The sequence below is a fragment of the Daphnia carinata genome, chromosome 3, assembly GCF_022539665.2.
Source record: "Daphnia carinata strain CSIRO-1 chromosome 3, CSIRO_AGI_Dcar_HiC_V3, whole genome shotgun sequence".
Taxonomy (NCBI): domain Eukaryota; kingdom Metazoa; phylum Arthropoda; class Branchiopoda; order Diplostraca; family Daphniidae; genus Daphnia; species Daphnia carinata.
The window spans coordinates 2149902-2176530 of NC_081333.1; the positions used below are offsets into that span (position 1 = coordinate 2149902).

The following is a 26629-nucleotide window of genomic DNA, read 5'->3' on the forward strand; positions in this document are numbered from 1 at the left end:
AGAGTAAACGTAAGAATTATTGTAATGTTATTTTATCGCTTAGCATTCTACCGGATGTAATAATCGTCCATTTAAAAGAATAATTTTCAAGAATGGAAAAATAAATTTCCATTTGATCGTAAACGCACCCCGTACAATGAAGGCGAACGAAAGCATTCAACTTTTATGATCATAGTCCACCTTCACTTGTAAACGCGTGTGGTCATCCTTTTTCCGTTTGTTTTATTAGTGTATTTGTTTTTCATTTCTTCGTAACAGTCATTTAGGTATACGGAACTGCGGGGTACCCGTTAACCTAAATAAAATTACTGGTCATTCTTGATGACTAAACCGTTGGCCTTCTTTCCCTATCGCGTTTTCTTTTAAAAAAATAATAAGAGCGACTCGATCCAGCGGCTAAAGCCGGAAATGTTTCTTTGAATGGGCCTTGTTATTTCCGTTTGGCCGGAATGCAGCCACCCAGGTCTATACGGTCTATTAAAAATAGTTACGCAGAAGATCAAGAAAGCGAGTCCTTCGTCATCTGAGATCATTGTGTTCTTTGAAAAAAAAATTGTTTTTCTCTGAGACTATCGAACGATGGAAATCATCTCCCGTTGCTTTGGAAGTCGTCATGGAACCAAAGGAAGAGCTGAAGTTTTAACGGGACTATCGAGTCGAACGATTACCTCATTGGCCGTTCCTTTTCAATGCATTGCTGAGCGTCTGTTTTCGGTCGGTTGACGTCGTTTGCGCCCTGATCCCGACAGACTGAGACGTCTAACTTCCATCATCGACACCGTTGCAATCATAAATAGAAATAATTTTTTGGTGCGGTGATTGACGAGGGGAGGGCAAAGAAAGTGTCGGATTGTTCATTCTTTTTTTTTTTTTTTGGCTTCATTTTTTTTTTATTATTATTATTCTTGTTGCTGCGTGCAGCTGAAAACCCATTTTCCCGATGGCTCGAATCGGTGTCGAGGCGGAACTGAAGACTGCGCAACAACTGCGAGGCTAGACTTTAGCTGAGACGTCTCTACTGTTGTACGTACACACAAAAAAAAATCGTGTTCCACTTCTCACTTCGATGCCAGACAAGCGCATTGTTTGGGGTAGTATCGTAAGCTCTCGTAGTTTTGAACAAAAAATTCCTTTTTTATTTTCATCTTTTCGTTTCTTTCCACCCTGTATACAACAGTCACAACTCACAAAATGGACGACGCACACACATACAAACAGAAACAAGAAAAAAAAAAAAAGGTTCTTTTTAAAGATTGAAACGATCCACAATTTGGGATACAGGTAACCGATTAAATCGACAAAAATTATGATTAAGGGCGGGTGGGTTTGTAGACTTTCTAAGGGATGGGTGTGTGTGTCTTACAAAAAAGAAAAAAAAAGAAAAATAAAGAAGAAGGTTAACATTCATCTGGGGGGATGATGTTATACATCATTCACGAGCAAGTTTGCGGCCGCTTCGACATTATTTCCTGTCGTTTGCAGGGCCCGCATGACACGGTCACGGCTAAAGCCCATACTCGTCAAAAAGGTCACGTTCTCCTCGGATGGTGGTATCCGATTATTTGGTCGAGCTTCTACAAAAAAAAAAAAACGCCCAAGAAAGAAAGGAAGAAGCATGGCTAGATTTCAAAAAAAAAAAGAAAACAAGAGAAGAAAAAAAAATCTCATCTTTTTTATATACCGTTCGGATTGAAAAGATTTGGAAAATCGTTGGCTCGCCGTCGCCGTGGGTGTTCGTTGGCACCTTGCTCACCCCATTGCATTTCGGGACCGACAAGACGTTCGGCATACCCCTGCCCAGTGTTCTGTGTGATAACAACAACAACACGTAAAGTCACGCAAGGAAAAAAAAAAAATGAATAATCGAAGACTGGCTGTGTGGGTTAAAGAAAACAAGAATTATTTATTCATTGCCTGCCGAGGTGGTCCGTCCCGGGATCGTTGGAGTAGCATTTGATGCTCAAGCCTTTCCATCTGTTCCTGGCGTTGAATTTCCAATGTGGCCCCCATTGGACCGTCTGTAGGTGGCGAAGAGGATAATAGCCGTCCAAGGGTCAGATTTGTCAATCGGGCAAACCAATCTGGTATTACTAGCCAGTCTTGGATTTTCAAAACATTCCACCTATACAGCAGTCCAGCAGCCTGTGCAAGTAAAAGTATGTCTGTCACGCCTCAAGCATCACGAAAGCGACCATGAAGATGGGAAAACCCTTACAATACTACAGAATGCTGCAACAGCCGTCGGGAAAGAGGTACTGCACACTTGTAGACCTACTAAATATGTCAGTGTTTTTCCTGTAATAGGTATCCCGAGGATATGCGTACGAGTCATTCTCGGAATATCACACAGGTATGGAACGAATAGCGGAAAGATCAATCCATACCTCAGAAAGAAAGCAAAGAGCAAAAGATGAGATTCATGTTTAGCAGAGGAAAACTTATCTAGCAGACTTACGGGCCAGGAGGAAGATGGCCACTGTGATATGAGCTCCATCCTGTGGATCTGATGAGCAAAATAAGTGGTACTTGCAGAGCGAGTGAAATCAGACTAGTAGCAAATAGGTGGGATGCAAATTTCTTGGAACCTAGTCGTCTTTCAAACACTCTAGACATAAAAAAATGGTGAATTTGAAATGCTTTTTTTATTATATCATGAATCAAATTACCTGAAGTAATATATGAGTAATGCAGCACAAATTAGGTCTTTTGTGTCAAGAAAGGCTGCTTGTACTGTAAACAACCTCCACACCTGTTAGTAATAAAACACCATTTAATGAAAAACTTTCACCTTCCACACATGCCGGATTTGAACAGATGATGGAAGTACCTCGCCAGACGTGAAAGTGTTTGGCAGTTGACACATGAGGTATACTCGCAGATGAGACAGAAGTGGGACATGGATGGCCGTGCAGGTGACGAACAATGCTCCCATCAGTCCTTTTGATACCGGAGCTCGGTCTGTAAAAAAAAGACATATATATATATATTACAGCTTAATGACGACTGTACTTTTTCTTTGAAACGTAAACATCAATTAGAACACAACTTACAGAATCCAGTTGTGGAATACTGGGAAATGTAAGTGGCCATTCCGGAAGAGAACTTTGCTTTTCCGTTTTTCCGGTAGAAAGCAAGGAAAAAAAATCTACAAATGAAGCAGAGTTTATCAACAATCCATTGTAAACAAGACCACAAAGTGAAAATGTCGTCAGGAGAAGTGTGCAAGATGCGCGGATTGATGTACGGAATGAAAAAAGACTTGGCGCGCCAAGTTCGAACGAAGTAATTATCCTAATGATTTTTGCCGTTGTAAAAATGAGGTCGTTTTGACGTGATTGATCATTTTGCTGATACAGAAATCCGGATTTTCAGCTTACAAATTTTTTTTTGCCGAGAAGCTTATCCAGCAAGTAAAAAAAAAAAAGAAAATACGAAAAATGAGGTCATTCACGAAAAAGCCAACAGCAGCACCCGCTCGACGAGAACAAAAAAAGAAAGAGACCAAAGGTCTCGAGTTATAACCCTCTTGATGATAAATTTTTAACACGACTGCGCAAATTGCGCCACCCTTTCCGACCTTCCGGTAGTTTCACTCTTTGACGATCCGTCATCCCCACCAACAGCTACAACATAATTTTGTGTTTCTCCTTTGACTTCTTCCGTGTCTTCCTTTTTTTTTTTTTTATTCAACTGTCACAGCAATGATAACCATATGTTATGAATTATATTGTATATATATCGAACCCGATGGAGAGCAACCGACATGAGCGCCCTAATTTTTTACGAGTTAGAAAGTTTCTCTTCCTCGTTGTTGCCCTGTTGTCAACCCATATAGACACACATGGCCCAAATATGGTTATCGGCCAGCCAACTGCTCGGTAAGTTGTATCACAATCGTTTTTATTGTTATTATTATTATCATTTGTCCGTGTGTCAATTATATTTGAATTAAATTAGGATGGATGAATGAAAAACCGTTGGACATCAAACACACAATTTTGGAAAACCAAAAATAAATCAAACAGGTACCAAACAATGTTTTTTCTTCTTTCTTTGTAAACGAAAAAAAATTATTTTTTTTTTATTTCGAAAAAAATTACAAGTGTTATACAAATATAAATCGATAATAACTCGTCTTTTTTTTTCTTCGTGGGAGTGTGTGGGTGGGTGGGTTTTTCTTGGAGGGGAAGAGCCGCACAGAAAGAAATACACGAAAGTAAGGCAGCACCGATCTCATAGAATACGGGCGTAAAAAAAAAATTCTCGGAGAATTTGGAGAAAAAAAAAAATGTGTGGATTATACAATGGGTCACACACTGAAAAAGAAACTGAAAAGGGCCAGCCCCAGTTGTATCGATTCCAATAAGAAAAAAATAACAGAAAGATTGGAGAATTTTGGGCCAATTTGTTCATTCATTTACGTTGTTGTTAATTTCGTTTTTTTTTTTTTTTTTTTACACCAGAAGAAATTTTAATTCGTTAATTTTGTTGTAAGTCGCCTAAATTTTGTTTGTCATTGAAAAATGTTCAGATGAAAATAATAAAATAATCGAACGCAATCTTTTTTCTTGTTTTTTTTTCTTGTTCGTCGCGTTCAACACAGTGACCAGTGCATATTACAAGTGCCGATGATTACGAGAGAGAGATAGACGGTTTGGGATAATATTTATATAATGTATATAATATTTATAGAACACCATGAGGACGACGGGGGGACAATTTGGGACGAGGCGGCGAGAAAGCTTTTAACAGCACCATTACAATCAATATGCAAAAAGAAAATTAGAAAAAAAAAAATAGAAAAAAAAAGAACTTTATATATATTTTTTTAGTGCCGTATTTTGTATGTTTTATATAAATGGTTGCTCGATGTTGACAAGTCCTCCTGAGATTTGAAAGACGTTCAACTTCTGTATTGAATCTTTATCGCTTCAAAAACTGAAAGGAACGCCGAAAAAAAAACTCGTGCACATATTTTCTTTGCACGAGTGATCGCCAGCGAAATGGGGGGAGGGAAAAATAAAGAGGAAATTGAGAAAAAGAAACAAAAAGCATACAAACATACGCACAATCAATCAGACCCACACCACAAAATGTTTCTCATTATTGTTTTTTTCTTACTCTGTATATAATGTATATGCAAATGAACATGTACACAGGGGAAAAAAAACAAACACACGATTTAATAGCATAGAAAAGAAAATTATTAGAGGGAAATATTGTGTGAATATAATTATTTTTTCTTTTCCTTAAAGAGCAAGAAAAAGAAAATGTGACAACACCGAGAGAGCAGACGAGAATCCTTCCGGTGTGTGGCGGGGGGTAGGTGGTGGAATACAATTTCTGGTATTTTTAGTAATATTTCACTGTTTCCTTTCTGTCTTTTAACAAAATAATTCCAATTCGTTGTAATCAAATTTTGTGTGTCACAATTTTTTCATCATCTTGCTTTGTTTTTTTTTTTTGGTTATAGAAAATTCTAAATGAAACCGAATGGGTCGTATAAGAAGAGAATTGGGAGCAAAAGGAAGTGACACGTTTCGTGAAAAAGTAAATAAATTAAATGGGTTTCTTTTCTTTTTTTTTTTCTTTTTTTCATAGAACCAGAATTGAATTTTTCTTGTTCACTTTTTTCAGGAATGATACATTTTAAAAAAGTTGTTGCTAACACTACCACAAAATTTCATGAGTGTTGGTAAGTTTCTATCTTTTTTTGGAACCGGGAAGCCTGATTTCGACAGAGTTGGCCTCTGCATCCTGGTGACATGCACCACATCCCAAGAATAATCGTCATAATGCTCATCGTACAAGAAAGAGGAGGATATATATCTCTGGGAAGGAAATAAGGAAAAAACAAACAAACAAAGAAACAAAAAGGTTTTTATAATCTCTTTCAATGCCTGATGAATTCTGGATGAATAATGTTCGATTGCTATACAAATTTTTTTTAGTTAATTTTTTTCTCTCTCCTCGTCTAAATTGAAAAAATATAGGTCAGTCTCTGGTGATTCGTTTGTGAATCTGCATGTGCTTCAGCAAGTGGGCCTTCTGACGGAACGCCTTGGCGCAGGCGTCGCACTTGAAGGGCTTCTCTCCGGTGTGGGTGCGAAGGTGAACCTTGATGTTGGACTTGTTGAGGAATCCCCGATTGCAGATGTTGCACCGGTGGACGGGCTTCTCCTTGCCGGCTCCGTCTGTTGTCATCACCGTCGTCATCTTGGCTTTACCCGAACGGTTCTTGTGCTTGGATCGGCCACCCGATCCTCCGCCGACCGTCCCGCCGCCACTACCGCTGCCTCCACCGCCGCTCATCGGATCGTCGAGATCGCTCAAGTCTTTGTTGTTGTTGTAGCCGCTACTGCTACTCTTGACAGCCGTAGACCTCCGGGCCGTGGCCGGGTAGCTGCTCGAATGACATCCGCTCGAATCGTTACCTCCACCGAGATGCGGTAAGGACGTCGTCACGTGGTTCAGGGTCGGTCCCGTGTGGAAGGTAGTGTGCGGTAGCTGCATCTCCTTGTTAGATGACCCAGCCATGGAACAGGAGACGAATCCGCCCATCGGGCCGTTGCCTCCTCCGCCGTTGTTCAAGTTGGGTTCTCGGCCGGCCGTCAACCGTCGCTGGAGCAAGGGCATGTCCATGGAGGGCTCACTTTTCACGTTGTGGTTATTGTTGCCACCTCCGCCGGAAGGATCTTGGCTCATGTGAGCCAAGGCGACGCTGCCGGCCGCTGCCGCTCCTTGACTCAGCAGAGCTTGCAAAGTCGAACTGACGCTACAGCTGCTGTTGTGAGGCTGTTGCGGCTGTAAGGAGCTCATCGGCGGCAGTGACGGATGGGCGAATGCCGGACTGACGGAAGACAGTGACGAATGCGATGTCCCGGAAGTCACAGAAGAGGCCGGACTTTCAAGCATTGGTTCGTGCTTGTAGACGGTGGAACAGGCGCTCTCGATCCAGGCGTCAATGTCGGCCCAGGGATCGCGGATATCCGGTCCGAGGCTTTCGACTCCACCCAAACCGACGCCGGCCACGTTGCTGACTCCGCCGCCACCCATTCCACCACCACCTCCAACGCCACCTGTCGACGCCGACGCCGAGGCCACAGTACTGTCTGCGATGGCGTTGCCGATGATGGCGGCGATGTCGTCGATCTCGGGGTTCATCAGGTAGTCGGCCATGCTCTCGGCCTTGACGACACCGACGCTGACGAGTCCGTTGACGAGCGTCGTCGTCGAAACCGGCTCTCCGTTGCCTCCGCCACCGCTGCCGTAGTAGTTGAGGTTGCCCGAGTTATTGTTGTTGTTATTGTTGTTATTGTTGTTGTTATTATTATTATTGTTGTTGTTGTTGTTGTTGTTGCCAGACGGACTGGCTTTGTACAGGTTGAGGTTGATGTCCAGGATCGTCCGCGTCCCTCCACCCATGTGATGATGGTGGCTGGAACCGGAACTGTTCATCGAGCCGTCCAGTGAGAGGTTTCCGCCGTTGTTGCCTCCGCCACCACCGTACTCGAAAGGCGGAAGAGCCAGCGGTTTCAACTCTGCGAAACTGTGCCCTCCGCCAGGACCCGGTCCGGGCGTTGTGGGCGTCGTCAGGACAGTGGCGCCGGACAAGAGGAGTCCGTCGAGGTTGTCGAGTGACAAGAGTGTGGCCTTGTTGCTCTGATTCATCGGGCCGGATGAGAGCCCGCTGCCTCCGCCGCAACTCAGCATGCCCGAACTGCTTCCGGCCATGCCCGAACCTCCTCCACCGGAAAGACTGCTGTGATGGTGTAGGTGATCGTGCAAACTGCTGCCAGTCGTCGAGTCGGCCATGTCGCACGAGTTGAACTTTCCGTTGAGCAGGTCGTCGTCGTCGTCTGGTCCTCCGCCTACACCGCCGCAGCCCCACGACAGGATCGAGTCGACCGGAACGGGAACAGGGGGTTCTAGCTTCATGGTGGGGGTGGTTGAACTGTTGCCACTACTGCCCAATGACCAACAAACGGATGGTAGCGGTGGTAGTAGTGGTCGGTCTTCCGATGAACTCGCCGTCGTAACAGAATTGTTTTCTTTCAATAATTTTTGTCTTTTGTTTTTGGGGTGGAGAGCGCGATATTTGTTTTGTTTTTTGGTTGTTTAAAACTAAGATGTGGCACACTCGCACACACGCACACACACACACACACAAAAACACGCGCGAGAGAAAACAATCACTTCCCGTTTTGAATATTGAAATTTCTGTTTTGTTTTGTTTTTGTTTGTTTGTTTTGTTTTGTTTTTTCTAGAGGAACGAAATTAACTACAGCAACGCCGGGTGGCTGGCGGAGCTGCTGGACAACACTGGACCACCTTCATAATCACGGGCGGCGGATCAGAATCGATAATAACGCACATGGAGTTGGAAATGATGTCAGCGCATGCAGTCCGAATCTGCGCAACAAAAAAAAAAAAATGATCGTAAACAAATTTTAAATGAATTCAATTTGAGTTAAACGAAAACAAAAAATAATAATTTTTTTTTTTTGAAAATGTACGATAATTAGGAAGGAGGACGAGAGAAGCAAGAGGACAGGTGGATAGTGGCAGAAGTTGTTTAAAGAAATGAAAAACAACGTGATGTGCCAAAAATGTAGGTCGCATATTCATCCGCCTGTGACGGATGGAGGAGGAGGAGGACCGTCCCATTTGGCTTGTCCACTTTTTTTTCTTTTTTTTTTTTTAAGGAAAAAAAAAAAAGGACTCCACGTTTCCCACCCGTCCTCTTACACACACAAGAAAACATGTGTGAACGAGAGAGCGAGAGAGAGCGACTTTCTTCCTGGGCACTCGACCAACTTCGTCCTTGCTGCAGGTGGATATATATGTTGTGTGTGTGTGTGTGTGTGTAGAGGAGATACTCCACTATACGACGACTACTACAAGTTACTACTAGTCTAGCCTGAAGACATTTAAAACAGGTCCATATGCGTTGTGTTTCTAGGTAGAAAACAAAAAACAAAAATGGGAGGAAAAGTAGGACTCCACCTCCAGGTGTGGCTTTGCTCAGCTAAAAAAGAAGAAGAGGATCCCAATCTAACAGGTTATTATTTTATTTTTCTTTATATCATTATTACCCCCCTTTTTTTTTAAGTTAAGTAGAAGTTCATTTCTGGTTTTTTTTGTTTGTGCGTGACGGGACCCAAATGAGACAACGGCAACCAACCCAGATTGAAATGTTTGGTAGGATTTAAGAAAAAACAAAGAACCGGACTGGGAAGTTCCTATTGGACACGTACGCACGAGAGCGAAACGATCGTAGTTGATTGGGAATGTTTTGGAAAACATGAATATGCCGTTATCGTTTGTATGTCGTCCGTCGTCGTAGAGTCGATTCCAGTTCGACTTGATAGTTTCAGGTTTTTTTTTGAAGGAGGAGGAGGAGGAGGGTAGGGAGACGCGGAGAGGGTGGAAGGATTTGGCAATTGAGGTCAACTCCGACAAACCGGGAAGTGGGTCACAACCAGCAAACCAGAGAGAAAGAAAACAACACACACACACACACACACACACAGAAAAGAAGCCGTGCGCGCTCTCCCTGCCTTTCGGGCAACGCGCGTCACGAAAACGGACCAACCGGAGCTCACTCCTCCCACCTTTCCTCCTTTTTTTTTTCTTGTGGCTATAGGAATTGGGGGGGGGGGGGAATTATTTCTTCTTTAAAAAAAAAAAAAATAAATAAAAAGAATTCATCACACGGGCAGGTATAGCAAAGGTACGACCATAGATGGGGGAACCGTTATATTATTAGTACATGTCCGTTTATTTTTTATTTTTTGTGTGTGTGTGTGTGTGTGTGTGTGTGTCTCCTTCCTTTTTCCTTCTTCCTAAGAAAAAAGAAAAGAGATCCGTGTCTGGACGTTGTCGAGTCGCCATATTTATTACCGCTGATAGTTAAATACGTCCTTCTTAAAATGCAATACGTCCAACTCACATACTACACACCGCAAATAGCATTTCGCTAGCGAGACATTTGCCAATCACCTTTTTTTTTTTGTCCAGCACGCGTGTTCCAATTTTTTACCTTCCATTATGTTTATCTATCCAAGATAAATAATTGTCCCATAAAAGAAAAATTGGAGAAAACGGACGGATAATGGAGATTCGAATTTCCAGTTTCCTATTTCCTTCCTCTTCAATCAAATGGAATTTTTCTTCCGGTCGCGTTGCAAAAAAAAAAAAAAAAAAAAAAGAGAAAAGTGGAACGCACGCACGAAACAAAGACGTTGCCGAACCTTTTCTTATATTTTTTTTTTTTTTTCGTTTGTCTACATACGCGCACGTCCATCACGTTTTTTTTTTCTTCTTATCCTCCTTAGATTGGCCTCATTTTTTATTTGAACGAAGAGGGGGGGGGGGACAATTGTTGCCCAGTCATGTTTTTTTTTTTCTCCTTCTTCCAAGTCACGTGATTTTTCTTTCTTTCTAGATACACAACACGCAGCAGAGCGATGCGCATCGTCATCGTCTGGCTGGTTTAATTGTCCGAACACACGCCCAGCCGAGAGAGAGAGAGAGAATTGCGCCCGGAGCGATGTGTGTGTGTGTGCTGCGCATCAAACGCACGAACAAGAACGACGAACGCTGGTGGGGGGAACTTGCTCACGCACCACCCCTTTCGCCACCCCACCTCTTCTGTTTTGTGAGTACTCCTTTTTTTTTTTTTTCTATTTCTTTTTTTTTTTTTTGCCTGGTGAAAATGTAGGCCAAAGCGTGCAGTTCGTTGCACTTTTGCTTTCCTCTTTCTTTACTGCTACCATACTTCTTTTTCCGTCTCTTTTCTCTTCTCCTCGTGTACGCCCTGGTTCGTTTTTTTTTTTTTTTTTTTTTTTTTTCGTTTTTTTTCCTCCATTTTTTTATGATTATTATTATCTCTTTCAACGTCGTTCGTTCGCTCGCTGAAAATTTCGCTTTGCGGTTTTGTTTTTGTTTTTTTTTCGGCGAAAACATTTTCTCTTTTTTTTTTTTTTTTTTTTTTTTTTTTTTTCCATCCTCGTACCGTAGACGAGCGTTAATTTGTTTTCGGATAGCCATTTGGATTTTTTTTTTAAATTCAATTTTTTTTTTTTTTTGTGAGTTATTGGGAAACAGCGCAGATTTTTGGGGGGGATTGCCTTTTTTTTTTTTATTTGGGTTTAATTGGGGAAAAAAAAAAAAAGAAGAAGGGGGAAATGCTAAAATGTAGGTCAGCCCCAAGTTTCGACAGCACGTCGAACTTGGGCTGTAAATGACGAAGCCCCAACTTCCGCCGTGTCTTGTCTCTCAATCTGTGTCCGGAATTGCGTAAGATATTTCTCGTCCCCCTTGTGCCCCGATCAAACATTGAAAAAATCTAACGGTAAAAAAAATGGTAGATTTCTTGTTTAAAGAGAAATCTCCTGTCCACGATGGAGGATAATGTTCAAATACGTTTTTTAAAAAATTAACTGCGAGCTGGACCGGAAATTTTTCTTTAAAAAAAAAAAAGAATGCAATGAGAATGACTCGTCTCTTTGGCTGCGTGTGTAGTCTTTTAGTCAGCCAAGAGCTTAAGAGAGATTGCACCACCGGTGGTTGTGAGAATGAAAAGAAGAAGAAGAAACGAAAAGTAGGTCAACTTCCTCTACTACTAGACACACACACACACACCAGTCCTCCTATGTGTGTGTTACGTTGCGCAACAACACACACACGCGCTCGATCTGAGAAGCTCTAGGGCTTTTTTTTTTTTTCCGAGCACGTCCCAACATTTTGTTCTTCTCCCTACAAAGAATTCGATTTTTTTCTTGATTTTTTAAACCTCAATGTCTATCTCGTGTTTTTTTTTTTTTTACACGTCCACATCCGGCCATGGAGTTGCGCGCGTTCAAATCTCCGCATTTTCAAATGTTTTTTTTTTTTTTTTTTTGCGTATATAACGCGCTGCGATGTAGCGTGAATTCAAATAATGGCTGAAATCGTTTAGAACGATGATGCTATTGTTTTGGAATGCAAGTAGAACACAATGCGAGAGAGAGAGAGAGACCCCCTGAAAAAGAAGAACTCCTCCTCCGTGAGCCAAAAGAATCTTGTGGTCTGCAGCAAAAAAAAATCAAGTGGAAGTAGAGAAGAGAGAACGAAAAGTAGGTTAGGCCCAAGAGGCACTGGAAAAAAAAAAATCCGAATGGCTGGGACCCACACAGAAGTTGTACACACAACTACTACACCCAACGGGGGTAGGAGGAGGAAGAAGGAGGAAAGAAAAAAAAAAAAAAAAAAAAAAAGGTAGGCCGTGTCCCACATTTCCACTCCTTCTTTTAATGTAGACACACACACACACACACGGTACTATTTTCTTTTAGGACATTTTTGCTGTGTGTGTCTGCGGGGGGGAAATGGAAAAAAAACAAAACATTTGGTTTTCGTTCCATTTTGTGCTTTTTCCCTTGCAAAGTCGGAAATGAGTCGGAAGAAAATAACATGCCGCTACATACTCACGCAGATTTAGTTTTTTTTCTTTCTGTTTGACCAAGTTACACCCGATATTTTTATTATTTTTTTTTTAATTTAAAAAAAAAAAAGGGACCGAACCTTATAACCCGGAAATCAACGACACACACCCCGAAATCAAGGTAGAATACAGAGGATGATAAGGAGGGGGGTTTTCTTCTAAGGGGTTGGCATGGCAACCGTGAAAATGAGGTTAACATATACGCCAGGTACGTTCCTCGAGGTTGACCCCCCTTCTTTAAAAAAAAAAAAAATATCTTCTTCCCCCCTTTTTTTTTCTTATTTCAATAGTTCTTTTTTTTTTTAAATCTCATAATCAAAATGAAATTTAAAATTATCCTTGACTTTACTATTAAAAAAAAAAAAAGAGCTAAAGCTATTGAAGAACGTCAACAATTTTCAATCGCGGCCAAACCAGAAAAACACGTCAAAAATATCGTACATTGTTCCAAAACAAAAGGGGGACACGCAGAAGAAGAATCTGGTTTTGATTCCGTTCAAGTATTCGCGTGTTGTCTTTTTGCTTCTCTCTCTCTTCTCCAGCAAACGAGAAACAAAAAACAAAAAAAAAAAAAAGAACTTCTTTTCTTTTCCCCTTCTGGTATTATTAGTCAAGTAAGGCTATAGTTGTGTGTGTTATAGCTGCTAGGCAGTTTAAAGGCAAGCACAGCCCCAAAAAAAGAAAATGAGGTCAGTCGCCCGCCGCCCGACTTCATGCCGGGCTCCTCTCTTATTCGGCTGTGTGTCTCTACAGTAAGGAAGAAGAAGAAGAAGGTGGGTCGCTGCAAGCGAACGGGGCGGAAAGGTGGAAGAAGTCAATTCGGTTGGGCTCATTTCTGCATTTGGCTCTTTTTTTTTTTCTTAAACATTATTATTGGAAGGGGAAAAAAAAAGCAAGAAATATCAGATGCGCATAAGACGTTTTGATTGAAACAGGGGGGGGGGGGTAGGGAAAGAAATGCAATTTTTAATGCGTAAAGTAAAAGAAATCAATATGAACGAACGACTTACCGGAAATTAAAATTAAAGGAATTCCTTTCGAAATAGTACGAAAAAACAAAACAAAATGAAGTTCATCTGCTGGTTGTAATCCGTAAAAAAGAAGAAAGGAGAGGGCACAATGCACACACTTTGTTGTTGTTGTTCCTGGTAACATGCGAGATGCACTTAATCCGTGAAACGATATGAAAAATTTTTTTTTTTTTTTTTTTTTCAATTAAAAATTGCGCGCGCACAAATCACTTCTTCCTTCCTCAAAATGACGCTCTCCTCCTTCCCCCCCCCAAAAAAAAATTTGGGTAGTTCAAGAAACAAAAAAAAAAAATTTGTTCGCATTGAATTGAAAATAATGAACGTTCATCTGAGCGCGCACACCCGTCTGCCGTTTTCTCTCAAACTTTTGAAAAGTTTATACCTCCGGTCCGCGCCAGAGGATCGCGACGTTAGAACCGGCCGTCAGACAGGTGTCGAAGATACTGAGCCTGGTCGTCGTTGCTTCTTCCTCCACCAGACCCTACCGTTCTCTCTCCCCCCCCCTCTCTCTCCCAACTCTTGATTCCCTCCCCACGAAACGTAGGCAAAAACTGGGAGGACCACCCTCTCTCACTGAGGAAACTGGGCAAAAAAAAAAAAAAAAAAAAAAAAAAAAAAGGCAGTTCTCCGTGTTAGACGCAAGAAAGAAAAAGGAGAACCTGAGCGCAGTTTGAGCACACAGAAAAAAAAAAAGTACACTGCCCGTCAACGGCTGAACAAAAGCGGCTTGTGTCGTGGCCAAGACTTTCGTGAGCTCCTCCTCCGCCACTCCGCCTGCCCTCCCGCACACACAAAACAAACCGCACAGCGTCGTCCGATATTACAGAAACAAGACGGGAGCTACTGGTCTTTTTTTTTTTCTGCTCGTACACCTCGATTTTTAAATGAGGGTAACTCTACACGACACACAGCATCAGAAAGGAGCTCATCATACGAGTCTTTTTTTTTTTTTTTTTTTCAATTTAATTTTTTATTTTTTGTATACGGTGCGACCTTAAGTGGACAATGTTCCCCAACGGTTTCAAAAAAAAAAAAAATTACAATTTTTTGTGGGGATATGGAAACGAAAAAAAAATTGTTCCAAAATCCGGACGTTAAGGAATCCGCCAATATTTTTTTTGACGCCATCATTTTTCATTAAATATTGAAAAAAAAAAATTTTTAAAAAAATGGTTGATTGAAAAATAGGGGCTGTCCCGCTGGAGAAAAATTTTTGAAATGAGGGCGATGTGATTATGTGTATAGTGACCGAAATGAGCGACCCTGTCGCCACATCACATTGACCTCCATATCACATTGATGTGACGGCTGGTAACTACCGGAGAGCGCATATGGTAGACGGTATTGAGATCGACGAAGAAGGGGGCACCTATCCCCGTGTACATTTTTTTATTTTTTCTCAAAAACAATCGGCTTTATTTATGCCCCACCAGTGATTTGTCATCATTCGGCCTATGCGCGTAAGGTTTTTCACTTCACAAAATGCATTTGTTTGTTTTTTTGTTTGTTTTTTTGTCAGCACATTGTAATGATATTAATGATGTGCGTTCATTAGAAAAGGGCTGTAAAAAAACAAAACAAACAGATGCGCTCCGTAGGAGAAAATTATAAAAATATGTACACATGCACAAACGCAAAGATCCAAATTTTCAGGAGAATCGGGGTCACCCTGAAATACGCGCGCGCGTGAAAAAAAAAAAAAAAAAAAAAACCGGGCGGATTTTTCAAAGTGTGTCACGCGTTTTTATAGATTTCCCAACAGCGACGCAACAAACAGACACACACTACCTACAGGCGGGAATTTTTTTTACACACGAATCTAGAGAGGCTGGAGGCGAAAAATCACCAAAAAATGTCATAGAGTCCGAAACTGTTCGATTTTTTTTTTTTTTGTTACTCGACCACGAAAAGATATTAAAAAAAAAAAAATTCAATTCTCATTAAATATGCAAAATAATTGTTTTGAATACGGTCCCGTTATTTACTCTATTATTTTGCATATTGAAAAGAAGGCACGTCAAACTGCTTCGAACCTCGATCGGGCTATTAGAAGGAATCTGCATACGACGTCCTTTGTCATTATTTCGATACGAAAAAAAAAAAAAAGCAAAGGAGGAAAACAAAAACAAAAAAAAATTCAAATGGATCGTGCGTCCTTGTTTTGATTATTCCAACAAGTTTTTATTATTTTTTTTTTCTTGATTGGTGTTAGTGGCATAGTAATAGTAAGTAGAAGGACCGGTATTATTACATCGTTTAACAGCTTTTGTTTGTTCTCAATTCTTTTCCAAACTGCCAGAGTTGCTCAATCCCTTCTTCATTGGCTTGTCGGAGCCACAAAAAAAAAAAATTTATTGAAATTTGGTAACTACAATTATGACGACACATCCGTCTTGTGTATATTTTATTCTTCTTTTGGAAAGACAAACTAATCTTTTATTTATCCTCGCCGCAGTTGGGATCTCCCGCCGCCAGGTCCGTTCTCAAAGAAGGAACACACCATAAGAACGGGTGTGTGTGTCTCTCTCTCTCTCTCTCTCACTATATAAATATAAATAGGAGGGAATAGGATATAAAAAAAAACCAAAAAAAAAAACAGGCCACTGACCTACATTTTTTGGGTTTGTGTGTTCCCTACCAACCCAGACTATGGGATGCACGCGGGGCGAGAATGGGTGCACGCCGGCAACGGTTTTCTTCTTCCCTTTTTTTTTTTTTTCTTTTACATTTGGCTTACGCATATATATACAAAAGCCACAACTGTATACAGTCGTCTGTTAAAAAAAAAAAAAAAAAAAAAAATGTATTCCACCTGGTGGTTACCGGTTCTTCTCTTCTAATTTCTTTTATTTTTTTTTAAACAATTTTTTCTTTTTACTAGCTTTCATACTATAAACCAAGTTATGCTTTAATTATAACGCCCTCTATCGCCGCATGTCATTTGTGCATACTCAAAACGCACTCGGAATAATTGAAGATAATTATTCGTGTTTCTTTATAGTAAAAAAAATAATAATAATAATAATTTAAAAGTGACATCATATTTTGATCGTTTGTTTCGAAACCGTATCTGAAAAAAAAAAATGTATTAGGTGCGGTCGCGATTCTGATGGAAACAACAAATGTTTAAAAAAAAAAAGGTTAACACAAAAAAAAAAAAAAGAAGAAGGTTGGCGATTGGGAGCGTGACGGTTCTGGCATTGACGTCACCGGCCATCTTCTTCTTGTTTTTCTTGTTACGATGAGATAATCGTATTTTTTTTTTTCTTGTGAAAAGAATAACTTGAATACCCTATAATAGTTTGTAGGGCGCGATAAGCCAGTCGTCTCTTATCCCGTACACCTGATGTGAAATCCTTGTCAAGAATTTTTTTTTTTTGTTTTTTTTCTATTTAGATTTCACCTCAATAAATAAAACAACCCGGAACGACAAAGTCAGCAATGGAACCTTGAGACATCCGCAAGTCAAATTTAAAAAAAAAAAAATCAGGGCGATAAAACATGCGGAGTTATCCGTAACAGACCAAGTTTTTTAAAAATATCCAAATGTTGGATGAATTTAAGGTAACTTAACATTTTTATAAGATCTTTTATTGTTTAATAATTTTTTTTTTTTTTTTTTTTTGTAAAACATTTCTAGGCCTTTTCTAAAAAAAATTGAGCCCTAGCAGCCCAGTTGTTTAATATAGAGGCTATAAGGCTATCCAAGTGTCCTGAAGCGGTAGGCCTACTGCCTTCCTTTCTTCGCCTTTTTTATTATTACATTCTACGTTAATCGACATGGATGAAAGAAGGAAACCTCAATTCTTTTTCATTCTCCTCTAATTATATATTTTTTTTTTTTCTTGGTCGGCTTATTTATTTATTTTGTTTTACTCTTTTTTTTTTTTTTTTCTATCGTTTTCCAGGAAGCAAAGTAGAAAAAAAAAAACAATAACGGAGTTGTTATTATCTGAATACCTTTGTAAAAGGTGTAACATCAATCCGTACCATTGGGTGTTGAGGTAGAAAAGCTAATCATTATCAGAGCGCGTTCATCACGATCGATGAAGGTAAAAAGAATTCTATTCTTGTAACACAACATCCCGTTCTTGAACCCCCCCCCCTTCTCTTTTTTTTTTTTTTTTGTTGTTGTTGTTGTTTGCGTTTCACTATAACGCGCAAGACAATCAAAGTAGGTTAGTCTTTAATGTCCTTCTTATCGGTTACTCCCAAACAGAACTTGTCGTCGCATCTTTTTTTTTTTTGCTCTTGTTGTTTTGCTTCCGGATCTGCGTAAAAGTCGATTTGAGGACAAAAGATGATCGAGTGATATTAATCATCCGCACGATCGAATTTGACAACAGCTAAAAATATTTAAGTGGACCACTGCCCAAATTGGGCAACAATTTATTTTTGTAATTTTGCATTTGTTTTTTGTTTGTTTTTTAAATTTTTGATTTGCGGTCGACTGGATAGGACATCAATGCGATAGATTCACTCAACATCAAATTCCAGTGACGAAAAAAGAAAGAACTATTCTGTCCTTCTCAGCGGCATTCTAGTTCACTTTTCAAAAAACCGATGCTCTACTTCACTTTTTTTTTTTTTTTTTATTTCTTATTTTCCTTATTTTTCTGTTTCTTGTTGCCTGGCACTTCGTGAGCACGCGCGCGCCAACGTGTGTGTAACACATTCGTGCGTAATAGTCGCAATGCATCGAGGAAGTCCATCGGCGTGTTGCGTTCGAAAAAAAAAAAGGACCATCTGGCGCGCAGTGCAACTTTATGCATTGGGAAATTTACAAAGAAAAGAAAGACGAAAAAACACTTTTCTTTCATCAACAGCGCGAGCCAACGCCAGGTGGTAACGATACAAAACTCGTTAGGTATACTGATATTGCGGTTGGTACACATTAAAAATAAAGAAATCCGACCGCAAAACGGGCGACAGGTCCGAATCCAAAATTACATAAGTTGCATGTCACGCCATCTGTCAAATAAACAGTACACTAGTGCGGATAAAGTAATTTTTGTTCAGTTCGCCGTGCATAGATGGCGATAGATGTCTGACTAAAGAAAACGAAGCAGGGGGAGGAAGAAGCCCCATCCTTGAAAGACGCTAAAGGTAGCCAATAAGAATGGCTGCGCCCGGTGGCGTCACCGCGTAGGGCCATAAACCCGTAACATCCTCGTTCTTAACCGAAAGTCGGTTTTTTGTTTATACTGCGGCTAGATAGCCACCTAAACAAATGGTTGCAGCAACACGCCTAACGAGAAAATTTTGGAGATCCTCGAAAACGCCATCTACTATTGATCTCATGAATTCATCATTAGCATAACTACTTGGAACTATCCCTGAAAATCCAAAAAAAAACTCACCAGAAAATTCTTAAAAGGAAAGAAGGAAAAAAAAACCAGTTAGAGGAATATTATTATGTGCGTGGAGGACACTTTTTTTGTTGTCTAGTAAAATCCCGTTTACGTCATTTTCAAAATAAAAGCCGACCATGCATTTACTTGTTCATGACACTGTGTGAAATATTAAGTTTATTTCATTGAAATCACTATCAAATACAATTACATTTTGTTTATTAGTTCTGAAAATGTTTAATACAAAAAAACTAAATTACGTTTTAACGTATTTATTGGTAAGTTAAGAATCGATGCCGCTTTGAATTGTTCATCTTTCTTCAAGGAAACCATCTTAGTTATTCCTTTCTCTGCTAGGGGCGCTGCTACAAGGCCCGCCGGCTGCCCACACACGAAAAAAAATTAAAAAAACAGTTCACACACACACACATACACGAGAATATCCAAGTCTACACACACACACACAGACACACACACACACAGGTTGTTCTCTCTCACTCAGGTTGTATTCTCCCCCCCCCTTCCCCTAATCCGCCCTGAAGCACAGTTAGACAGGTAGGGCTGGGTTTCCATCGCTGCCTCTCTCTCTCTCTTCCCCAAGCCAACATTCCACCATTTGTAAGAGGCCAGGTGTGTGTGTCGCATCCGACGAGTTGTTTTCTGTTACGTTGTGCTGCTGCTGCAAAGTACCTTGAATGTAAAATCTATTGTGTTTTTGTGTGCTGCTCAATATCGTACTTGTGTGAACACCTTGATTCGTCAATCATCGGATATCTATTTCGTCAAAGTGCAACAGTGTTTTGTTTTTACGAAGGTAAACTGGTGTGCATGTGTTTGAAATGGGAAGACAAACGAACTTCTTTGCTCTGTGTTTCTGTTCTCTGACGTAGAGACGCCGCCATTGATCCCCCCCCCCCCGGTGGTGTTTTGCTTCTTCCTTTTCAGCCCAGGAGCTCATCTCCCTCGTTCAAGTCGCTTCTAATTTGTTGAATTCCAACGTTTTCTTATTTCGATTTCTCTCTAGTTTTTTTTATCACGAGAAAGAAAACAAGTCATGTTCACGATAGACAACCGACCAATTTCATTTTGACTTCAAATCTCGTTGAGAAACGCTTGTTACACTCACATGCAACTTCGTTATCAACAAACAAATGCAAAAAAAGAAAAAAGGAAAATGGACAGAATCGACCTTCTGCTGTATGTGCGTTGCAGGGCATTTTGTAATAAGAAATGATAAAGAAAACGTAGAAACACCGAGATAACAAATCATTTGATTTGCTAACGAGATAGACGTAATGTTTTGTGGATTAAAAAAAAAAGACCTTGGGTTAAAAACAAAAACAAAAATGGCGAAATTCTTTTGGCGTATTTTCATAGATGGCAAACAAACTGGAACGGTGTCGAAGGCTTAAAAACTTAAAAAAAAAAAAAATGAGAGAGAAGGGAGAAGGGAGAGACGGGATGTCATCAAGAACTTATCCAGGCCAGTTGGGTCGACCGGCCGCGACGGTTACAGGCTTCTAAACAACTATATATTTCGACAGACAGTTGTAGTACTCGTTTATGTCATTCTGTTGTTTTTTTTTTCTGTTTTCTTAGAAAGGTGAAAAAAATAGAAAAGAATTTTCTCCTTGCAACAACCCGCAAAATGAAATTGTGTGGTTATTAGTAACAAGAAAAACAACCTATCAATTCCTGCAGTTATATTTTTCTCTTTCTGAAAAACTAAAACGTTTGTTTTGCATTTCGAGGCTTTCCCCCTTTCCATGTGACTCATTTTGCTGATAACACATCTGAAGCCTTTTTTTTTTTTTTAATCCCAAAATCAGTTAGTGATACTCGTATCTAAGCTAATGACCAAACGCTCAATTTGCAAACTAATCTCTTGTTTGATTTGTCTTATCCGCAGATCCCACGACTGAGCTTCCCAATTGTGCCTTCATTGTCTCTGCTGGCCAGTTGATCTGGCCGCCTTCGTTAACGCCTCGTTTAATTTGCAATTATACTGAAGCCGACCGCCATTGCGCTATCGACTCTGAAGGGACACAGCACCGTGCCATGCGGCTGGCGTCGATAATGCCGAACGGCGACGTCCGTTGTTGTTCCGCCGCCTGGTCGGATGTGGTTTGTTGTCGAATCCCGCCCAACCGGGTCGTGGTTTGAATGCTGCAATAATCTAGCGCCCGCCCGTCCGTAGCTACTGCTGCCCGTTTTTCTGTGTGTGTGTGTGTTTTGTTTTTTTCGGGGACTCTAATCCCATCAGTTCATCATCGTCGTTCGTTCAGCCGAGAACTAGAGCAAACACTGTGTGCAACTGACGTCTGTTTGTTTTGCTCCGTGCGTATTGACGGGGGGGACGGACCCACGGTTGGACATTTTGGTGTCTGTGAATTCTTTTGGATGGAAACATTGAGTGCCAAGATGAAGAAGACGTCGCTGATGCCCAGATGGTGGAAGAAACGCTTCACGGCAGTCATCACGGAATCGGATCCGTCGTGCAAAGTCGTCTACTTGGGCAATGTTCTAACCGGCTGGGCTAAAGGTACGTCACAATGTTTGGTTTACTTTTGTTTTACACGTTATTATTCCGCTCTGTTTCGAGTTTCAACCCCCTTTTTTTTTAAGGTGCGTGCGTGTGTGTGTGTGTGTGTCTAAAATATATACGCCAGTAAGGCAATCTTATGCAATGTGGCTAACGGTTAAATACGCCGCAAACTGAACCATACTTGACAGTAGTTGCGAGTTATTTCTTTACGAGCTGTTTGAAATGCAACATAGTTTGAATTATCGGATCCAGTTTATATCCAGCCGCGTATTGTTAGCTCGCTGTGCGGATATAACACGGCATCTCACGTCCTGTCGATATGAATAAAGATTGTGGGCAACGATTCAATTTTGTTGTTGTCTGCAAAAAAAAAAAACACAGCTGGCCCTGCCAACTAGATAGACGCGATTCAGACTATTCAAACGATTCTCAAAGAAAAGGAAAATGTTGAATTCTATTCAATGGATCGATTGGCTAAGACGAACCCACTGTCTGGTCACGTGAAACACACACACCTGAGCCCGGAGAAATTCTTTTGCTTCCCCTCTCGCTCAATTCAGAAGGTGTTTTATACGTTTTCTTGTTGCGTACGTCACGAAAAAAATAAATACGGATTCATGTTAACGCATAAGCAATAGCACCCCCCCCCCCCACAAATCGGGCGGGTGCGAAATTTAGGAATTCTCTCACCGTATTTTGATGTCGTCTTTTTTCTAAATTTCGAAATGTTGTTGTTTTCAGTTATTGAATGTGTGACCGGATAGGAAATGATGTCTTGTTCGTCCGTCGTTCCCCACCCATCATCATACCGTGATCCCACCCGTCCATATAGGCGTTAACTAACCAATCCAGTTGTTTGTTTTGTGTCTTTTTTGATGATGAAGGTACTTGAGTCGAAGGGGGTTTTATTGGAAATGTGCCATGATGGGTTTAAACAACTGTTGTGCGACCGACTTTTTTCTTTTGGCATCACCTCCCCCCTCCAAAAATAAATTTAAAAAAAACAAACCACCGACGACATCGTAACGGCGTTTTTTTTTCGTGTCTGAAAAAGAGCAAACCCCACATTTTTATTTATTTTTTTTGTTACGGTTATTATTAAGAACTATTTCTTCTTCCAGACTTGTTAACCCACTAAAATTATTATTCCTATTTTTTTTTTTTTTTTTTTTTTTGTTAATTCTCACTGTTTTTGATCGATGAATTCATTCTTCTTCTTTTTTTCGGTTTGTTCGTGATTCTCGGGCTACTAGGTGAAGGTTGCCTGGACAAACCGCTGGCCACTTTGTGGAAAAACTATTGCCAGAGCAGCCGGCCCGACGTGTCCATGAGACTGTCTGTTTGCAGTTCTGGTCTTCAGGTAATCGTTTGCCAAGTTCTTTTTTTTTTTTTTTTTCATTTCTCTTACACCTGAACGTTAACTTTGTGATCGAGCTGTGTTTTCCCTTCCTTTTTTTTTTGTATTTAAAAAAAAAAAAAGCTTATTGCTCGACCCAATGCCAAGTAAGACTTTCACTTTGAACGCATACACAGAAACTCTCTGGCTGGCTCATTCTAGAGCTCAGTCACCTTGTGACGGGACGCTGATTGGGGTCAGCTTAAAAAAGAATCAAATAGCCTTTTTTTTTTTTTTTTCTTTTCTTTTCTACATCATTTTCTTTTTTGTTTTGTGGGTTGTTAGGCAACGACTTCTGAGCATGGACTCACCGAATATTGGTCGCACCGCGTGACGTGGTGCGCGGCTCCGCCCTCCTACCCGCGCATCTTCGCATGGGTCTACCGTCACGAAGGACGACGCCTTAAAGTACAAACGAAACGTCCCATTTCAAAAAATTGAATTCTCTCTCAGATTGGACGTGCTCGACTAACGTTTAATGTCATTTCTTTTTTCTTTTCTTGTTGTTGTTGTATGTGTGTGTGTGTGTGTTATGGTTTCGCAGCAAGAGTTAAGGTGTCATGCTGTGCTGTGCACGACGGGTCGACAAGCTAGACAGCTGACGGCCCGGCTGGAACAGCGACTACGCGAGGCCCTGCACGATTTCCGGCGCGAAAAACTGTGCCGACAATCAGCCCGTCTCTCGGTGGCCGCCTGTCTCTACGACGACTATGCTAGCGCCATTCCCAAACGGAAATTGCTTCTAGCGCCCGGAATCAACAACTACAAGTGACCTTAAATGCCAGCGTTGTTGTTCAATTCCTTTTCTTTCTTTCTTGTTCTTCATTCTTTATTTATTTTATTCCTCCCCCGCAACCAATTTTTTTTTTTTTTTTTGAAGGCCCCCGGTGGAACGGTGTAAATCGGCACCGAAATTAGGTTCCATCGAAGAATCGCCGGAACTGGAAGAAGTCGAAGAAAAGGATTGGCTTCGTGTGCTGGCTCTGCGCGGCTCCGCGCAGACGCTGCAGCGCAGCAACACAGTCATCAAACCCGTTTCACCTGTCCGCAGTTCGCTCGAAACAGTCAGAGAGGAGGATCGGTGCATGTCTACTCCGTCCCTACCTTGCAAAATCATTGCGGAATGCGATCCGTCTCCCGACGCCGTCTCGCCCGACGGCCTCTTGGTACTTGACCTTTGTAGCATTGAAAAAAAAAAAAAAAAAAAAAAAAAAAACAGTTTTAAAAATTGATTTCTTATTCATTGATGTTAAGGATTTGGCCGAAGTGAAGGTGACCCTCATGCCCGATGGAGGCACGTCTTGCGTCGATGGAAGTCCGGCTGCCGTCCAATCTGAATGTCCAACGGTGAAACCTATGCGCCTTCCACTTTTGAGGCGAATGAGCGCCGAGGCTCGCAAGAAATTCGGCTCTGCGGATTGCGTTATCGACAACAGCGGAAGGCCGTCATCGCCTCCGCCCATCTTACCACGACGGGCCCGTCGCTCCCTACCTTGCAGGGCCGCCAGTGTCAACGATTACGCGGCCGAGCTGCAGCTGCAACAGAATCGCGTCCTCATCCGCCGGCAAAGTCAGCCGGAATACGTCGGTGTTGCTAGGTATGTGTCTCTCCATTTGCCTTTATTTTTGTTTGCAATTGCAACCAAAAGAAAAAAAAGAAAACAAACGAAAACAAAAGAAATTGTTGATATGTGTAGACGACCTACTTCGGAGTACATTGAATCGCGGGACGAGTACTTGTACGACGAGGAGATCGACTTTCGATTGCGACTCGATTCGGCGGTGGAGCTCTTGGAGAGCGATTCCTTTAGCGGCTCATCTCCATGTTCGTCGGCTGACCACAGCCCAAATTTGGCCGACAAAGGCCGCATTAACCTGGTGGCCAGTCCTAGCGACCAGGTGCAGGCCTTTCATATGCTGGCCAGCGAAGATCACGACAATGTCTCGGACGAGAGCGGCTATTCAGACGACAAAGACGTCATTTCATCGTCGTCTTCCGCCTCGGATGCTAGCACTGTCAAGACGAGCAAAGGGGGTTACGCGATGGCCGAAGAATTCACGCTCAATCTATAAGCAAATAAAAAGCCCTCCCAAGTTTTGTAACCGTTTTTTTTTTCCCTCAGCCGTCCAGGACTCGGGTGATTCAGACTTCCAAATTTGCGGCTTTTTTATTTACAGCCGTTGCAACAACATCTTTCGTTAATTTTTTTCTTATTTGGAGGGGGGAAAGCGTTTTTGCATGGTAACTCGTCATTTAGCCAACACACCAAGTCCCGATACGCAACTCACCTGTTCATCAAATTCATTTTTTTTTTTGCGTCACGTATTTCAGCTCGTTTTCACAAAGGCTAATGACGACCTTTTTTTTTATTATTATTATCTTCGCAAAAAAGTAAGGAAACAATTAATCATTTTAAAAGAAATGTAAAATTCTTACTATAGGACAATCGGTCACATGTGATTATTTTGAGCGAACAAGTTGGAGAGCAAAAAAAAAAAATTTTTTTTAAAAGAATCTTTTATCCTGTTGTGTGGATTTAGCAAATTGTCGATTCTCGAGTCCTCCCGCCCACATGATTTCGTTGTTGTACATTCCACTTGTCTATAGGTGTTCCTTCCTCCCTTGCAACCACTACCGCTGTACGATAATTAATACTCTTGTCCAGGCAATCCCCGTTTTCCCCCTCACAGGTTTCTTCTTCATTTTTTTAAAAATTATTATTATTATTTTATTTCACTCTTTTTTTTTGAATTAATTGGTAAAATGATCTGCAGTGCCGCGTCTTTCTCTCGTTTCCCGACAAGCCTTAATTTGTTATTTCGGCAAACGTACATGTTTTTGTTTCTCTTCTCTCCGTGTGTGTGTGTGTGTGTCCGATACATATTATAATTTAACGTTCCCAACCAAAAAAAAAAAAAAAAAGAAAAAAAAAGTGGCGCATTTTTTTTTTCTTTTATTTTTTTCATTCATTGGGGAGAATACATGGTGCGTGTAAGGCACATTTCAAAATTGATTGCTCTTGTTTTGTTTCGTTTGACGTTTAGGAATCTTGTTTTTCTTCAAGGGGAAGCATAGATCAAAGCCGCTTTCTTATTTTATATAGTAAAAAAAAAAAAATGATAAGAATAAAACCAAAACAGCTCCATTTGTGCGTCTTATTTTCGATTTCACGTCCCTTTTTGCAGTGAAAGTTCGGGATTTTTTTTTTTTTGGCTAGTGGCTAACCTATTGTTCTTTGGATCGTCGCTCTCGCCTAAAACAGAAAAAAAAAGGCAAACCTTGTTTTATTCATTATCTTTTTTGTTTTTTCGTCCAGGGCAATGGTCGCGAGGAAAAGTGTGGACTTGCGTAATCAACCGATACGGCGTATGGGAACGAGCTATTATTCGATCGTTTGCGCGCGTCGACATATTTTATTGTTTTGCGATCTCTGTTCGGCGTAACGAATGGCTTTTGTCACTCGTTAACGCGCAAGTCTAAAATTATCGTCACTGGCGAAAGTAAAGACCTCGTAATCAGCTCATGTGGGCATATTTGATTTCATTTTTTTTTTGGAAATCTAACAAAAGAGTGAATTATTATTATTTATTTTTTTTTTTTTTTCATCAAATCGACTTCGTGTACGGCATGTCCCCGGAAAACCCAACGATTAAAACAACGGGGAATTCAAAAGTTTTTTTTTTTTCATGTGTAAAAATGATGTTTAGTTGCGAAATTAGAAGGTCGAGAAACGCCTTAAATTTCGTTATGGACGAGGGGACGGTGTGTCTGCAGGTCAGCTGTTTTTCAGAACTCGTTGCATTGCGTTAGTTCAGTTC

General features: G+C 40.9%; 3 protein-coding genes and 3 long non-coding RNA genes across 6 annotated transcripts; 4 read left to right on the plus strand and 2 right to left on the minus strand.

Annotated features, from left to right (window-relative positions):
• Positions 1 to 1110: 1110 nt before the first annotated feature.
• On the minus strand, positions 1111 to 3207 carry LOC130693816 (ubiquitin-associated domain-containing protein 2-like). Its single transcript, XM_057517035.2, has 8 exons — positions 3051 to 3207; positions 2828 to 2958; positions 2667 to 2749; positions 2456 to 2605; positions 2216 to 2384; positions 1915 to 2142; positions 1682 to 1805; positions 1111 to 1574 (listed from the first exon to the last, which is right to left on the minus strand). Exons 1-8 carry the CDS (start codon positions 3088 to 3090, stop codon positions 1423 to 1425), a joined length of 1077 nt encoding a protein of 358 aa, XP_057373018.1. The 5' UTR covers positions 3091 to 3207; the 3' UTR covers positions 1111 to 1422.
• Positions 3141 to 4096, plus strand: LOC132087857 (uncharacterized). The gene is made up of 3 exons (XR_009420722.1): positions 3141 to 3282; positions 3357 to 3878; positions 3958 to 4096. It is a non-coding gene; the product is annotated as an uncharacterized LOC132087857 (long non-coding RNA).
• Positions 4097 to 5379: 1283 nt separating this feature from the next.
• LOC132087856 (uncharacterized) lies at positions 5380 to 5955 on the plus strand. Its single transcript, XR_009420721.1, has 2 exons — positions 5380 to 5550; positions 5638 to 5955. It is a non-coding gene; the product is annotated as an uncharacterized LOC132087856 (long non-coding RNA).
• On the minus strand, positions 5615 to 13957 carry LOC130693801 (ichor-like). Its single transcript, XM_057517013.2, has 2 exons — positions 13498 to 13957; positions 5615 to 8412 (listed from the first exon to the last, which is right to left on the minus strand). Exon 2 carries the CDS (start codon positions 7936 to 7938, stop codon positions 5995 to 5997), a length of 1944 nt encoding a protein of 647 aa, XP_057372996.1. The 5' UTR covers positions 7939 to 8412; positions 13498 to 13957; the 3' UTR covers positions 5615 to 5994.
• On the plus strand, positions 8532 to 17309 carry LOC130693858 (uncharacterized). The gene is made up of 5 exons (XR_009001766.2): positions 8532 to 8833; positions 8963 to 9061; positions 10448 to 10660; positions 16915 to 17082; positions 17159 to 17309. It is a non-coding gene; the product is annotated as an uncharacterized LOC130693858 (long non-coding RNA).
• Positions 17310 to 19474: 2165 nt separating this feature from the next.
• On the plus strand, positions 19475 to 25824 carry LOC130693806 (uncharacterized). The gene is made up of 8 exons (XM_057517022.2): positions 19475 to 19683; positions 20779 to 21411; positions 22668 to 22774; positions 23096 to 23218; positions 23355 to 23578; positions 23691 to 23976; positions 24065 to 24408; positions 24508 to 25824. Exons 2-8 carry the CDS (start codon positions 21270 to 21272, stop codon positions 24881 to 24883), a joined length of 1602 nt encoding a protein of 533 aa, XP_057373005.1. The 5' UTR covers positions 19475 to 19683; positions 20779 to 21269; the 3' UTR covers positions 24884 to 25824.
• The last annotated feature ends 805 nt before the right edge of the window (positions 25825 to 26629 follow it).

Bases quoted from the DNA above. Each gene is read 5' to 3' on its own strand.
- LOC130693806 (XM_057517022.2), top strand. From the start codon at position 21,270: ATGGAAACATTGAGTGCCAAGATGAAGAAGACGTCGCTGATGCCCAGA. The intron at 23,219-23,354 runs GTACAAACGAAA...ATGGTTTCGCAG, and splicing joins ACGAAGGACGACGCCTTAAA to CAAGAGTTAAGGTGTCATGC. The intron at 23,977-24,064 runs GTACTTGACCTT...ATTGATGTTAAG, and splicing joins TCTCGCCCGACGGCCTCTTG to GATTTGGCCGAAGTGAAGGT.
- LOC130693801 (XM_057517013.2), bottom strand. From the start codon at position 7,938: ATGAAGCTAGAACCCCCTGTTCCCGTTCCGGTCGACTCGATCCTGTCG.
- LOC130693816 (XM_057517035.2), bottom strand. From the start codon at position 3,090: ATGGCCACTTACATTTCCCAGTATTCCACAACTGGATTCT. The intron at 2,959-3,050 runs GTAAGTTGTGTT...TTTTTTTTACAG, and splicing joins GTATTCCACAACTGGATTCT to ACCGAGCTCCGGTATCAAAA. The intron at 2,143-2,215 runs GTAAGGGTTTTC...TTACTTGCACAG, and splicing joins TTGCAGCATTCTGTAGTATT to GCTGCTGGACTGCTGTATAG.